Source organism: Mustela erminea, chromosome 11, assembly GCF_009829155.1.
Source record: "Mustela erminea isolate mMusErm1 chromosome 11, mMusErm1.Pri, whole genome shotgun sequence".
NCBI lineage: Eukaryota > Metazoa > Chordata > Mammalia > Carnivora > Mustelidae > Mustela > Mustela erminea.
The window spans coordinates 41897934-41910323 of NC_045624.1; the positions used below are offsets into that span (position 1 = coordinate 41897934).

Sequence of the window (12390 nt, forward strand, 5' to 3'; positions counted from 1 at the left end):
CTCCACCTTCCCGCGGCGCAGCCGGTGGTTCCACGGGGCGCCCCAGTGCTCGCGCACCCGGTTGAGCCCGCTACTGGTCCTCCCCGGTCCTCTCCGGCTAGTTCGAAGTCTCTGGGGCTGGAGGGCTTTGCGGTGAGGGACAGAGGCCAGTGTGGAGCTCTTGGGACGTTGGGGCTGACTCATCTGGAGTTCCCGACTCCGCTGAGATTGCACTTGGAAACTTTGCGCTGTGTGTCGGTTTTTGTCTCCCTTGGGGGAGGCTGGACGGCAGTTCGGCAGGCCCGGTCCGTGGCCAGGACCGTACGCTGGGGGCCATGGAGTTCACAGCGTCGCCCAAGCCACAGCTCTCCTCCCGGGCCAACGCCTTCTCCATCGCCGCGCTCATGTCGAGCGGCGGCTCCAAGGAGAAGGAGGGCACCGAAAACACCATCAAACCGCTGGGTAAGTCTGGCTGCCTGAATGTCCGCTGTGGGCAGAGGCGCGGTGCGCATCCGTCTGTCCCTCTGTCCCCTGCCTGCGGGAGGCTCTCGAGAGTGGCTGCCTTTCCCTCCCTGCTCGAGGCAGCTTCTGATCCTCGGGTCAGGGGCCCGACGCTAGGGGTGGGAGAGTCTTTCCTTTTCCGCCCAAATTTTCTTTCGGGTCTTCCCGGACAGCCGGTTTCGCGTCTTGTCTCTGCGCTAGCCCCTTTCCCTACCCATCCGTCTAGAATTCCCTTGTCAAGTCGTCTGTATGAAAGTGTGTGTAACTTTGTTGGGACAAACAGGGATAAACAATAATTAACCCTTTTGGAGATTCAACAGGATTTACCATGCGTGTACACCTGCGTGTGCAGTTTGATACCAAGGAGACTCTTAGCGACTTCGGGAGAAACTAGTGGAATTTTGTTTTTCCTCTTATTTCAATCGATTAAACAGAACCAGCTCCTTAAAACCACTGTCAAGTGCTGTAGAATAAGCCAGTTCTCCCCACATGAGCAATTTTCTTCACAGTAGCTCCAGACTTATCAGTGAGACGTTTTCAGTGGAGGTTGGCAAAAACATTAGCCAGTAACCATTTTCCAAATTCCTCAACTTTTAGCTATACTGTTTATTTAACAACCTTTACCATTTATAGAAGACACTAGGATCAGAGTAAAGGAAAAATAAGGATTATGTTCCCCGAGCACAAGCGAATTGTGTGGGAAAGAAACTGCTGGGCTTGAATGTTTCAGAGTCCCTTTATAACTGACAGAGAAAGGAGTGTTATCACTTCTTGGGTCTCCGGGAAATAATCATTCTATATCCTGATCATTTGGTAGCCCTAAGATGGTGAGAAACATCAAATAACAAATTGAGGGTAATATTTCTTTTTTAACTCTCCCCAATGTTTTTTTTTTTCTTTTTCTCTGTCCTTTCCAATCTTTAACATCTCACATGTGAAACAACAATCCTAGTATGAAAGATAGAGTGTTAGAGATGAAAAATAAGAGGGTCGGGCCGAGAGAAAAGAAAGAGCTAAAATCCCCGGAGCAGCTTAGAACCAAGGAAAAGGAAACAGGAAGAGCTCCAGAAAATATAATGTCAAAAATTCTCCCCTCCAAGGTTTTTCACTCCCTTCCCTTGGTTCTTCCCACCTGCCCTCCTGTCGAAGGGAAGGTGGGAAAAATATGGAAACAACCAAAGAAACAAAGCCCCCAACTGTTTACAGAAATATTAACCAACAGTTTCAAAGTTATATTCCTGAGACTGCCCAACATTATCCACTTCCTATTTAGAAGGAGTTTGAAATCTTTATAAATTCTTGAATTCTTTATAAACACCCCCACTTGCAGTTTGGTAGCTAGCAGGAAAAGAGCCATTGGGGTTAAAATTCCTGTCAGAATTACAGACAGCAGACTGGGAAACTTGCCATTTCCAGCTCATTTCTGTATTGCTTTCTTTTTCTGTTTCTTTTCCTGAGAATACCTACCTTTTATCTAAATTCTAAGCTGTAAAGCCATCACCTCTCCCCCACCACAAACACACATAGTCTGTAAAATGAGCATCCCTCCCCTGGGCTTTTGAGACAGGCTCTGAAAGAACCAGAAGGCATTCTTATCCATTGCACAGGCCAGTTCTCCGGAGCACAACAAGCCGAGGACTCCCACGAGAGAAACACCTAGAGGTTCTGTTAAGAGAGAATGCGGTGCTTTGGAACACCAGAGATGTTGAAGCAGCTGTGGGGTGGGGACTGGAAAGCGTCCCATGTTTGCCCATTTAAACACACTAAATCTATCTAGAAGAACTGCTTTAGACCACTAGAACATTTCTCAAATTTTTTTTTATTGAAATACAATTGACACATAATATTGTGTTAAAGCAATTCTGTATCATTTTCCTCCTCCACTTTCCAACCCCCACAGTCATTAGTCTGGAGCTTAGGGACTTGGGTTTTTCAGTAGTCAGAAAATAAGAAAATTTCTGAGGCTACGTGTTGATTCCCTATGAAGACATTATGTGAATGTGTTTTTGAAGATATTCATTGCAAGTAAGACTGTGCCCTGGCATACTTTTCTTTCTTTGAATTTGGGAATATAAGACTAAGATAATTAATGTAGTTATCCTTAATTTAAAATGTTCCAATGAGTTATTATTGTAAGAGAAGAAAAGGTTAAAAAAAATTCCCTGTTTCCTGCTTGTCTGCTCCAAGTCAAGGGGAAATAAAATGCTTTCTATGATATATGGCATGTATATGTGTATACCTACATTTAGAACTTGTTTCAATTCCTTGAGGGCACCCAGAACAGAGTTGTTTAGAGATCAGTTTCACATTGCAGATTCAAGTAGTTTCTTTTTTAAGGGATGCAAGATAATTGGGACAATTACAAAAGTCCCCCTGTATTCCATCAAAGTGACTGGTGTAGTCCTAGGCCCTTATCAGCTGTGGACGAGAATGTTTGGTTCATAGGCCGTGGTATTCCAACCTGATGGCTGATGGCGTTCTTCCTACTTTAATACTCTGCTAGCCTGGGGTCGGGGTTGTTTTCCTTACGTCCAGGACCTTTTTGAGAGAAAAATACACACACTCGCTCAAGCAATTGTTTCACAGTGGTTCCCAAAATGGCCTGGGGAGCTCACTTCTGTGATATCTTTGAGTCTTTCATAAGCTCTCACGCTGGGAGACATATTGTAAAAATGCCCTCATATCAAAGCCTAGAAAATGGAGAGCCAGGCAGAGAAGTAAAGTTACTTAATTTTTTTGTTTGTTTGTTTTTGTTTTAACCGAATCCCCACTTTTCTCCACTTCACCTCCCCTTTTCTTTTTTTTTTCTTATGGAGAGAAGGCTCAGGACAGAAGGGAAACTTTATGTCCAAGTGCTGATCTCTTCATTCCCTTGGTCTCCCTGGAGAAAAGTCTCTCCTGGTTGTCAGAGAGGCAGGACTGGCACCAGATCCCACAAGCAAAGTCTAGAATGTGGGAAGGATAACAACAGAAATACTTGCTTTTCATCTTTCATGATCACCTCCTTTCCCTTTAGCCACTCCTTACATTTTTAGTTCCCAAAGTGGCTTTCATAATGGTAGTAATAACCTATAAGTTCTAGAACTCATTTGGTTCAGTAAGCAAGCACTGGGTATGTCACTCTAGGGATATATCTATATATATCTTGATAACTCATCTATAAATATGTATCTCGATATGTATCTCAATATATATCGAGATACATATTTATAGATGAGTTATCACTGCCTTGCTGGAGTTTCTGAACTTAACTTTTCCCAAGTTAAGTCCAGAACCTATTTTGGTTGTGTTGTTCTCCTTCCTGTATCTTTGCTTGATGGCGTTAGCTGTCATCCTCCATTCTCTTTTCCTGCAGAACAATTTGTTGAGAAGTCATCGTGTGCCCAACCCCTGGGCGAACTGACCAGCCTGGATGCTCACGGGGAGTTTGGTGGTGGGGGCAGCAGCAGCCCATCCTCCTCCTCTCTGTGTACTGAGCCCCTGATCCCCACCACCCCCATCATCCCCAGTGAGGAAATGGCCAAAATTGCCTGCAGCCTGGAGACCAAGGAGCTCTGGGACAAATTCCATGAGCTGGGAACAGAGATGATCATCACCAAGTCGGGCAGGTAGCAGGGTTGGGGGGGTAGTTGGGGCTCAGTGTGTGAGGAGTGGGGTGGTGAGAATGGTGCCCTGGGTGGCCTAGGGTGTTCCCAGTTACTGGGTGAAACCCCACTAATCCAGAGCACCTAGAGGAAGCTTTGCTTAATGAGGGCTTCTTTCCCCTGACTTGCTTTTGGAAAGAACGGCTGAGACAGATGTCCAAGCACTTGCTTTCTCGGGATCTGGCCGTGGAAAACCCCACCTCGGCCTTGATGAGAGGGGCGTGGGGATCTTGGGATGCTGCAGTCTGAGAGGGCTTGGGGCTTTGGGGGATGGCATCTGGAGTGAAGAGGGAACTCATGCTGGGAGTGCAGGGCGGGCTGCTGGGTGCTTCCAGGGAGGCAGTAGCTTCCCTTTTATTGGCTTCAATTTGCAAAAGCCGCCAGTTCCCATTAAAAACTAAAATTAAAACCTGTGCAGAAGAATGAAATTTGAAACGACCACACGCTGTGTAGGATGGAGTGTTGTCGAGGTGGGCCCCCTGGTGCTGTAGCTGGGCATGGGGGGATGGTGGGGGGCGGGCAGAAGCCAGGGGGCAGAGGCGGCTTCCCAGGCCTGGGGCAAAGACTGTAAAGGTAGGTGGCCGATTGCAGCCCTGGTCACTGCAGCTCTCTGGATTCTGGGAAATACCCCAGGGTCTGGGGAAACCAAACCCCACTCTAGATTTCTGCTGCTGGAGCAAGTTTTCTCCCTGCAACCCTTAGGGGACTGGGCAACTCAATCAGTTCCAGATTTTGGTCTGGGAGCCTAACGGGCTTGATAGATAATATAACATAGCATTTCCCTTAATGGCAGACCTATGGGTATTAGAAAACAAAACAAAACTTTTCACCTAGCGATGAGGACTCCTGTAAAGGTGACACCTAAAATTATCTATGCTTGGGAGAAAGAAGGTCTCTGAATTCCCTTCTCTGTGGAAACAAAAAAGGGTTTGGGGGCCAAGGAGGGGAGTAGGACCTCCCTCTTTAAGTTGGTGGGCTCCTTGGGCAATATGAGCTCTAGCCGATTCTCTTTGTTTCCCTGTGTCAGGAGGATGTTTCCTACCATCCGAGTGTCATTTTCGGGCGTGGATCCCGAGGCCAAGTACATAGTCCTGATGGACATCGTCCCTGTGGACAACAAGAGGTACCGCTACGCCTACCACCGGTCCTCCTGGCTGGTGGCTGGCAAGGCAGACCCACCGCTACCAGCCAGGTTTGTGCCTCCAGATTTTCAGGCAGAGCAAAATACGTTTTAACTCAGAGAGCAGACTGTCTTTGGTTGGTTGCATTTCAAACAGATCTGGTTTCGCTGTGGTGAGCTCTGGTAGAAAACATTCCTAGCACAGATGCTCCAACTGACTCCATGAAATATCAAAATAGAAAGGCAGAGTTTGCAGAGACAGTGTTGTCTTTAATTTTATCTTTCTCATAATTCCTTTCCATGCTTTCCTAATTTCAGTTGGAGTATTCATTAGAAATCCGGACCCATTTCTTTTGGCACCCATCATTTCTAGTTGGCTACTTAATACCAGACTGAATACACCTAATGAGGAAGTGGTTGCCCTAAAAGTCCGTTTTAGAAGAGTGCATTTGGGGTGCTTATAGTAAATATTTTTAAGTAATATGGTTATATCTGCACACAATAAAGGTCATTTTGGGGAAATGCAGTTGTTTTTGACCAATAAAGGACTCAGACATTTTAAGTAAGAAAACCTAACTCTTCTTTTTCCCCTTCTCCATAGTAATTTCAGTAGATGCATGTAGTTCAACATCAGGTTACTATTCTTTTACATGAACCATTACTAGATATGTTAAGGATCATATATGTTTATTTTTGTGCTATTCATTGGTAATAATGTTTTTCAGAAAGAAGAACCCTGTTTAAAAAATCACATGCTGTTTTTTATTGTTGCTGCTTTATCCAAATTAGCCTTCTAGGGGAAAAAAAAGGGCATGAGCTTATGCAAAAAGTAGTAGCTTAAGTTATAGGAACCTAACTGCATACTTTAATACAAACAGAAAATATTAGCAGACTTTACATTTAGGGTTCTAAAACCAAACCTTACTGTTTTTTTTTGTTTTTGTTTTTTAAAGATTTTATTTATTTATTGGACAGAGAGAAATTACAAGTGCACTGAGAGGCAGGCAGAGAGAGAGAGAGAAGGAAGCAGGCTCCCTGCTGAGCAGAGAGCCCGATGCGGGACTTGATCCCAGGACCCTGAGATCATGACCTGAGCCGAAGGCAGCGGCTTAACCCACTGAGCCACCCAGGCGCCCCCAAACCTTACTGTTTTTAAGTTGTTTTCTGATTATCTAATTTTTGTAATTGGTTGGAAATTCATATCAGAACAAATAATTTATTTACATATACAGATTTAGGAATTTTGAAGATATGGCTGGTTCTGTGTATCTAGTCTGGAGTTTTAGTCAAGGCACAGAACCAACACAGACAATTTGTACATACTAGTTCAGATGCTATATTAAGCTTACTTAGTCTGATTTAATCATATTACTGAGCTTACGTATGCTAAATACATTGGAGAAGAGATTTTATTAAAAGAAGCCTCTTAGAGTTTTCGATTCCCACAAGAGACTAGGAAGGACATTTTCCCAACCCCTTCCAAATCAGTATATTAAATAACAAATAAGCAGACTAAGAACTTTTTAAAAAATGTTATACCCCCGTTTTTTTAATTGATCAAGATTCACCAGTTTCTAGCAGTTTATAATTTGTATTTTTTACTCTTTATTATTTAGTAGCTAATTCACATTACTCTCAGGCTTCCTTCCAAACTCTCTAAAATCTTTTTAAATGAGAAAGAGAGAGAGAAGGGGGTATTTCAGCAGATTCCTAACTATTTTTACAAGCAAATCCTTCCCCCTCCTCCCCCAAAGTCTCTCCTTTAAGAAGTTAATCACTCTTACTTAGCATATGTTTTCTTTCTATCAGAAAGTTTGGGGAACTGGTGCAGGCCAGCATGACTTTGGAAATATGACATGCCTTGTTTATGTTACTAATCTGCTCTGGTTGGAGAAGGAAAGCACGTACCAATACACTATCTTAACTGAAGCATGTTTAAGCTATTGCTGGAATTTTAAGTCCTGGGGGACTTGAGAGAGGAGGGGCTTCCTGTATGTTTTTTCATTCATCTTAAAGTTTATTTATATTGATATTAGATAAAAATGTTTAGTGTGTTATAGGTTATGCTAGATAATTTAAACAAATGCTTTTTATTATTATTTAAAAATAATGCTGTATTTCATAGCTCCATAAGGGAAAGGTTTGGAATAGGGGAGTTGATAATTTTTGTATTGATGGTAGAAATTCCTTGTGGTTCTTGTTGCTTATTTCAGATGGAAGTTTACCAGTCAGTTGTTCCTAATCAAAACAAATAATATTTGACGATATCATTTTGATCTCAACAGTGGTCAAAACATTATCTAAAATAATGTTGTGTTTTCATATACGACATTTCGTTGTCTTTAAAGTAACTGATATTTAAATGAGTTAGACTTTATTAACGTGATTACACATGTGGAATTGATAAAGAGGGAACATTTCATGTGCTCCTAGGAGTTTAAATATTTTTGAAACTTTTTTGATGGAGTAGGTAGAATGTGCTGGTCGGTAAAACCATTGCATGTGTAAAGTTCTAGTCTTGGAGGAATGTACTTGAAAAGATATTATGAGTGTGTCATCAAGGAATACTTAAATTGAAAGAGACTTTTGACCACTCCTCCAAAACAAACAGGCAGACAAACCCACTCCTAAAGCCTTTAAAGTTCTTCCATGAGTTTGGTAGGAAATTCTAGTGCCTTTTTGGTGCTCTGCTTCTGGTGGGCTTTCGCGTGTCAGCATGGACACCTAATTCTTAGTCCTCTGTGTGACAAAGCATGGCACAGCCTTCTTGGTTTTTTCCATAAGTACTGCAGGGAAAAGTTCCGTGACTTTTCCCCCTGACTTTCCTTCAAACCATAATATTTATGTTTAATTAAAATTATAAGGATCCTATAAAAATTGAGATATAAATAACCTGTTAAATGGATAAAAGGATTTGTCCTATCCCTTCTCTTTCACAAATTCTGTAATCTCCCCTGACTTCAGAAAAGCTTATGTTGAGTGGATACCAGGATTAGAATTTACAAAGAGTTGTACTTAGTGTTATCCTTGCTGGTAGAACAGATGGCCTGCATGTCACTGTGAATGAGGAAAAGATTGCCTTGCATTTTGTAGCTGATCAATAAATGATAAATACTTGATAAATACATTCTTTTCCCATCAAAGTGTCCCCCCCCATAAGCTGTTTATGAATAAAAGTACTGAATAATTTGAGGTTTACCCAGCTTATTTTCAGTGTCGTTTAGTGGGCACTTAACTAAATGAAAGTAGTAGTATTTAAGGTGGTAAAGGAGCAATGGACTGTGATCTGTGGACTATTAAAAGTTTGTATTTAAATTTCAAACTGAGTCATCTTCAAGTATAAATGAATGGATTCTCTAGAATTGTTTCCTCTTCAGTTCTTTATGCCTTCATTGCTTTTTAGCAGTACTTTAAAAAAAATTTTTTTAAATTTTTTATAAATGTATAATGTATTATTAGCCCCAGGGCTACAGGTCTGTGAATCATCAGGCTTACACACTTCACAGCACTCACCATATCACATACCCTCCCCAATGTCCATAACCCCACCACCCTCTCCCTCCCCACTGCCACCCTCAGTTTTGTGACATTCAGAGTCTCTTCAGGGTTTGTCTCCCTCCTGATCCCATCTTGTTTCATTTATTCTTCTCCTACCCCCTTAACCCCTCATGTTGCATCTCTACTTCCTCATATTAGGGAGATCATATGATAGTAGTCTTTCTCCAATTGACTTATTTCTTTAGGAGTACTTATGTCACGCACCAATTATACAATTAGTATCAACTAGTCTCTTGTTTGAAAATACCTACAACGGTAATAAAATTTCATATTTTACTGAAGCAGACCAATAGTTGATTAGATAGATGGAAAAATACGCACCTTTTTAAAAATGGCTTGCTGAGCCGACAATAGGTATTACCTCTTTTAGATGGTCAGTACATGAAGAAACATATTTAGATGTTTTAAAGTTATTTTGACACTGTTTGATTATTAAATTTGAGATTATCTGGGGCAAATAAAATTCACCATTTATATGAGCTTTTTGTATTCCTTTAGAATTGAACTGTTCTATAACCCACAAAGAACAGATTTTTAAAAGATGACTCAATAACATTCTCTTAAAATTTTCTTAGGCTTTATGTACACCCAGATTCTCCTTTTACTGGTGAGCAGCTACTCAAGCAGATGGTGTCTTTTGAAAAGGTGAAACTCACCAACAATGAACTGGACCAGCATGGCCATGTAAGTGCCACGCCTTGGATTATGTGGATTCCTTGGGATGGAATGGAGTCGCTCAGAACTTCTCTGTCTCTTCTTCTTCCCCTCTCTCTCCCCATCCCATCATCCATCTCTCAGTCATTCTGTGAGAACATTCCTGTGCTGTTCAGGGAATCCTGACTACTCTTCTTAAGAGGCCACTTACAGGGATGCTGTATACCGTTCCAGAGCAAGAGGGTCTGGGACATTCGGCACTGTGATTTTCCCAAGACTGCAACTACTTCACTACCTGCACCAGCTACACAAAGGGAATGTGCATTCTGGCAGCTATGATAGTTCTTGGGTTATACATCTGATTTCTGTCAGTGGTATGTTAGATAACACGGCATAAAGGAAATGGGGCTGACACCTCCTCTGGGGATTTCCCAGAGTGTGTTTTGTAGAGCCTGTTCATGTGAGACGCAATAGAACAAAAGGGTTTTATGTCCAGATAAATTTGGGGATGTGCTCTTGACTCACTATCTACGCTTATTGTAGAGTTTTATGACTATTAAAAGCATAGAGAAGTCTTAAAATGAAAAACAAAACAATTTTATTTTGTGTCAAAAAAAGTTCATCAAAATAAGGGAAAAGAGAAATTGGAATTCTGAGCCCATTTCATTAATTAATAGCACAAATAGCCATTGACACAGGCCTTTACATGTTTACTGCTTTGTAAGGAACGATGATGTTATCCTGTGTTATAAAAGAAAGATTTACATAAAAATTGTTTGATTTTTATGCTAAGAAAACTGTGGACTTACACATTTAATTTTTTTTTAAATGGCTCATTTTTTTAAAAAGATTTTATTTATTTATTTGACAGACAGAGATCACAAGTAGGCAGAGCAGCAGATAGAGAGAGAGAGAGAGAGAGAGGAGGAAGTAGGCTCCCTGCTGAGCAGAGAGCCCAATGTGGGGCTCAATCCCAGGACCCTGGGATCATGACCTGAGCCAAAGGCAGAAGCTTTAACCCACTGAGACACCCAGGCGCCCCTACACACTTCTCTTTGATAAAAAGAGGACTCTCTTTATTTTTTTTGCCTTGATTTGCCAGAAAACACTTTGGCATTTCACTGGTTGCTTCCCTTGGCTTAGATACTTTGCATATCATTATTCTCTCTCTACCCATTTATTATGACTCTTGTTACTTAAAGTTTTTGTTTTTATTGGATCTGTGCAATTTAGAAGTTTCAAAACGTTTCTCAGAAAGGATGGTTATAAGTAGATGTAAATTAGTTCTAGCCAATGGTTTCAAATGGTTTGATTGAAATTGGAACCAAATAAATCCCTTTAGGCATTGCTACCACCAATTTGCCCACAAGAGGCCTCGTTTATTTTGACCAAATCAGAGTAACCAGGTTAACTCATGACTCTGCTGGTGGCACTTCTGCAATGTTGCAAATAGGTTAATAGGTTTTTGTTATTTTATATATTGGAAAAGATAATTGACTTTTATGTTTAAGAATGTTGGGATCATTGTCTTTTTCTGCCTTTTTAAAGAGATGTTTTCATTGATGAATTTTTTTTTCAGGTTAAAAATGATGAAGTATCAGGGAGACATTTTCTACAAACCAGAGCATTCTTAATGTCATTCATATTAAAATTTCTTGACTCCACTGAAATCTTTGCAATGAAATTTTTTACAGTTGTGATATTTTCCATATGTGAAGCTTTTATTTATTTATTTTTAATTTTTAAATTTTATTAAAGATTTTAATTTTAATTTTTTAATTTTTTTAAAACATTGGGAAAGTCCTGGAATAGTTTTTTTTTTTTTTTTTAAGATTTTATTTATTTCTTTGAGAGAGAGAGAGAGAGCAAAGAGCATAGGCAGAGGAGCAGCAGAGGGAGAGGGAGAAGCAGGCTTCCCATTGGCAGGGAGCCAGACGTGAGGCTTGAACCCAGGACCCTGAGATCATGACCTGAGCTGAAAGCGGATGCTTAATGGACTGAACCACGCAGGTGCCCTTGTGTGAAGCTTTTAGAAGCACTAATTGGGTCTTTCCAGAAAGATTTGAGAATTCATTTTGAGATCAGCTGTCCAGAATTAATATGTTTTCCATTTAGTGTCAACTTCCTAGGTGGAAATAGCACCAAGCTGTATTTTAGGACCCCTGAGTTCTCATCTGATTATGCCAAGATTAGACCTTGACAGATTATTTGGTCTTAGATGGTTGTTAATATCCATATTAGCTTTAAAATTTTATTATTTAATATAACCTTTTGTCACCATAAATAATGTGTTCTGAAAACTACAAGAAAAGATTTTTAGATCCTGTGTCATTCAGCCAAGTTCTTTAAATTAGTTCTGAAGAACCCCGTCTTATTTTTCATTTTATAACAGGAAAATTTTTTACTTCAGGGAATTTATTTCTTCAGTGAAGCAAAGTTGACATTTCTATTAGTGTTCCTTAGCCCCATGAGGTCTTGAGCAGAGAGTCAAGGAGCCTTGGGGGCTGAGATTCAGCCTGAGGTTTGAGTCTCTCTGGCACTCTTTCCCAAAGGAAATTGACCTTGGGAGGGTGTAAATACGGGAGAGGGAATATTATTTAAAGCTTAGGGCTTTTTCCATTGAGACTCTGTGTGTGTGTGAAAATTCTTTCTAATTTATTAATACAACATATAATGAATACCCGGGTTTTTTCTTGTATCAGTGTTAGAAGTTTACTTTTATCACTTTGAGTTTATTCCCGTTTTATGAGTGAGCATAAATATCTTGAATTCCTTGAAATAAACATGTTATATAATGAGATGACCCCCCTTTTTTTTTTTAAGTCTATTTCAACTCATTTGAAGTTCTCATTTGTTTTAATTATTCCTAGTCAGGTTTGGGACCATAAAAGGATGGCATGTGCAAAATTCATTGCCAGTTAATGCTTTGTAACT

The 12390-nt window shown here is 40.7% G+C and overlaps 1 protein-coding gene across 1 annotated transcript in view; it reads left to right on the plus strand.

Moving 5' to 3' along the window:
- Positions 1-217: 217 nt before the first annotated feature.
- Positions 218-12390, plus strand: part of TBX20 (T-box transcription factor 20) — a 58943-nt gene continuing 46770 nt past the window's right edge. The window contains exons 1-4 of the mRNA XM_032304168.1: positions 218-441; positions 3836-4088; positions 5152-5316; positions 9378-9486. Of these exons, the coding sequence (XP_032160059.1) occupies positions 315-441; positions 3836-4088; positions 5152-5316; positions 9378-9486 (654 nt within the window). The 5' untranslated portion in view covers positions 218-314. The remainder of the gene's footprint in view (positions 442-3835; positions 4089-5151; positions 5317-9377; positions 9487-12390) is intronic.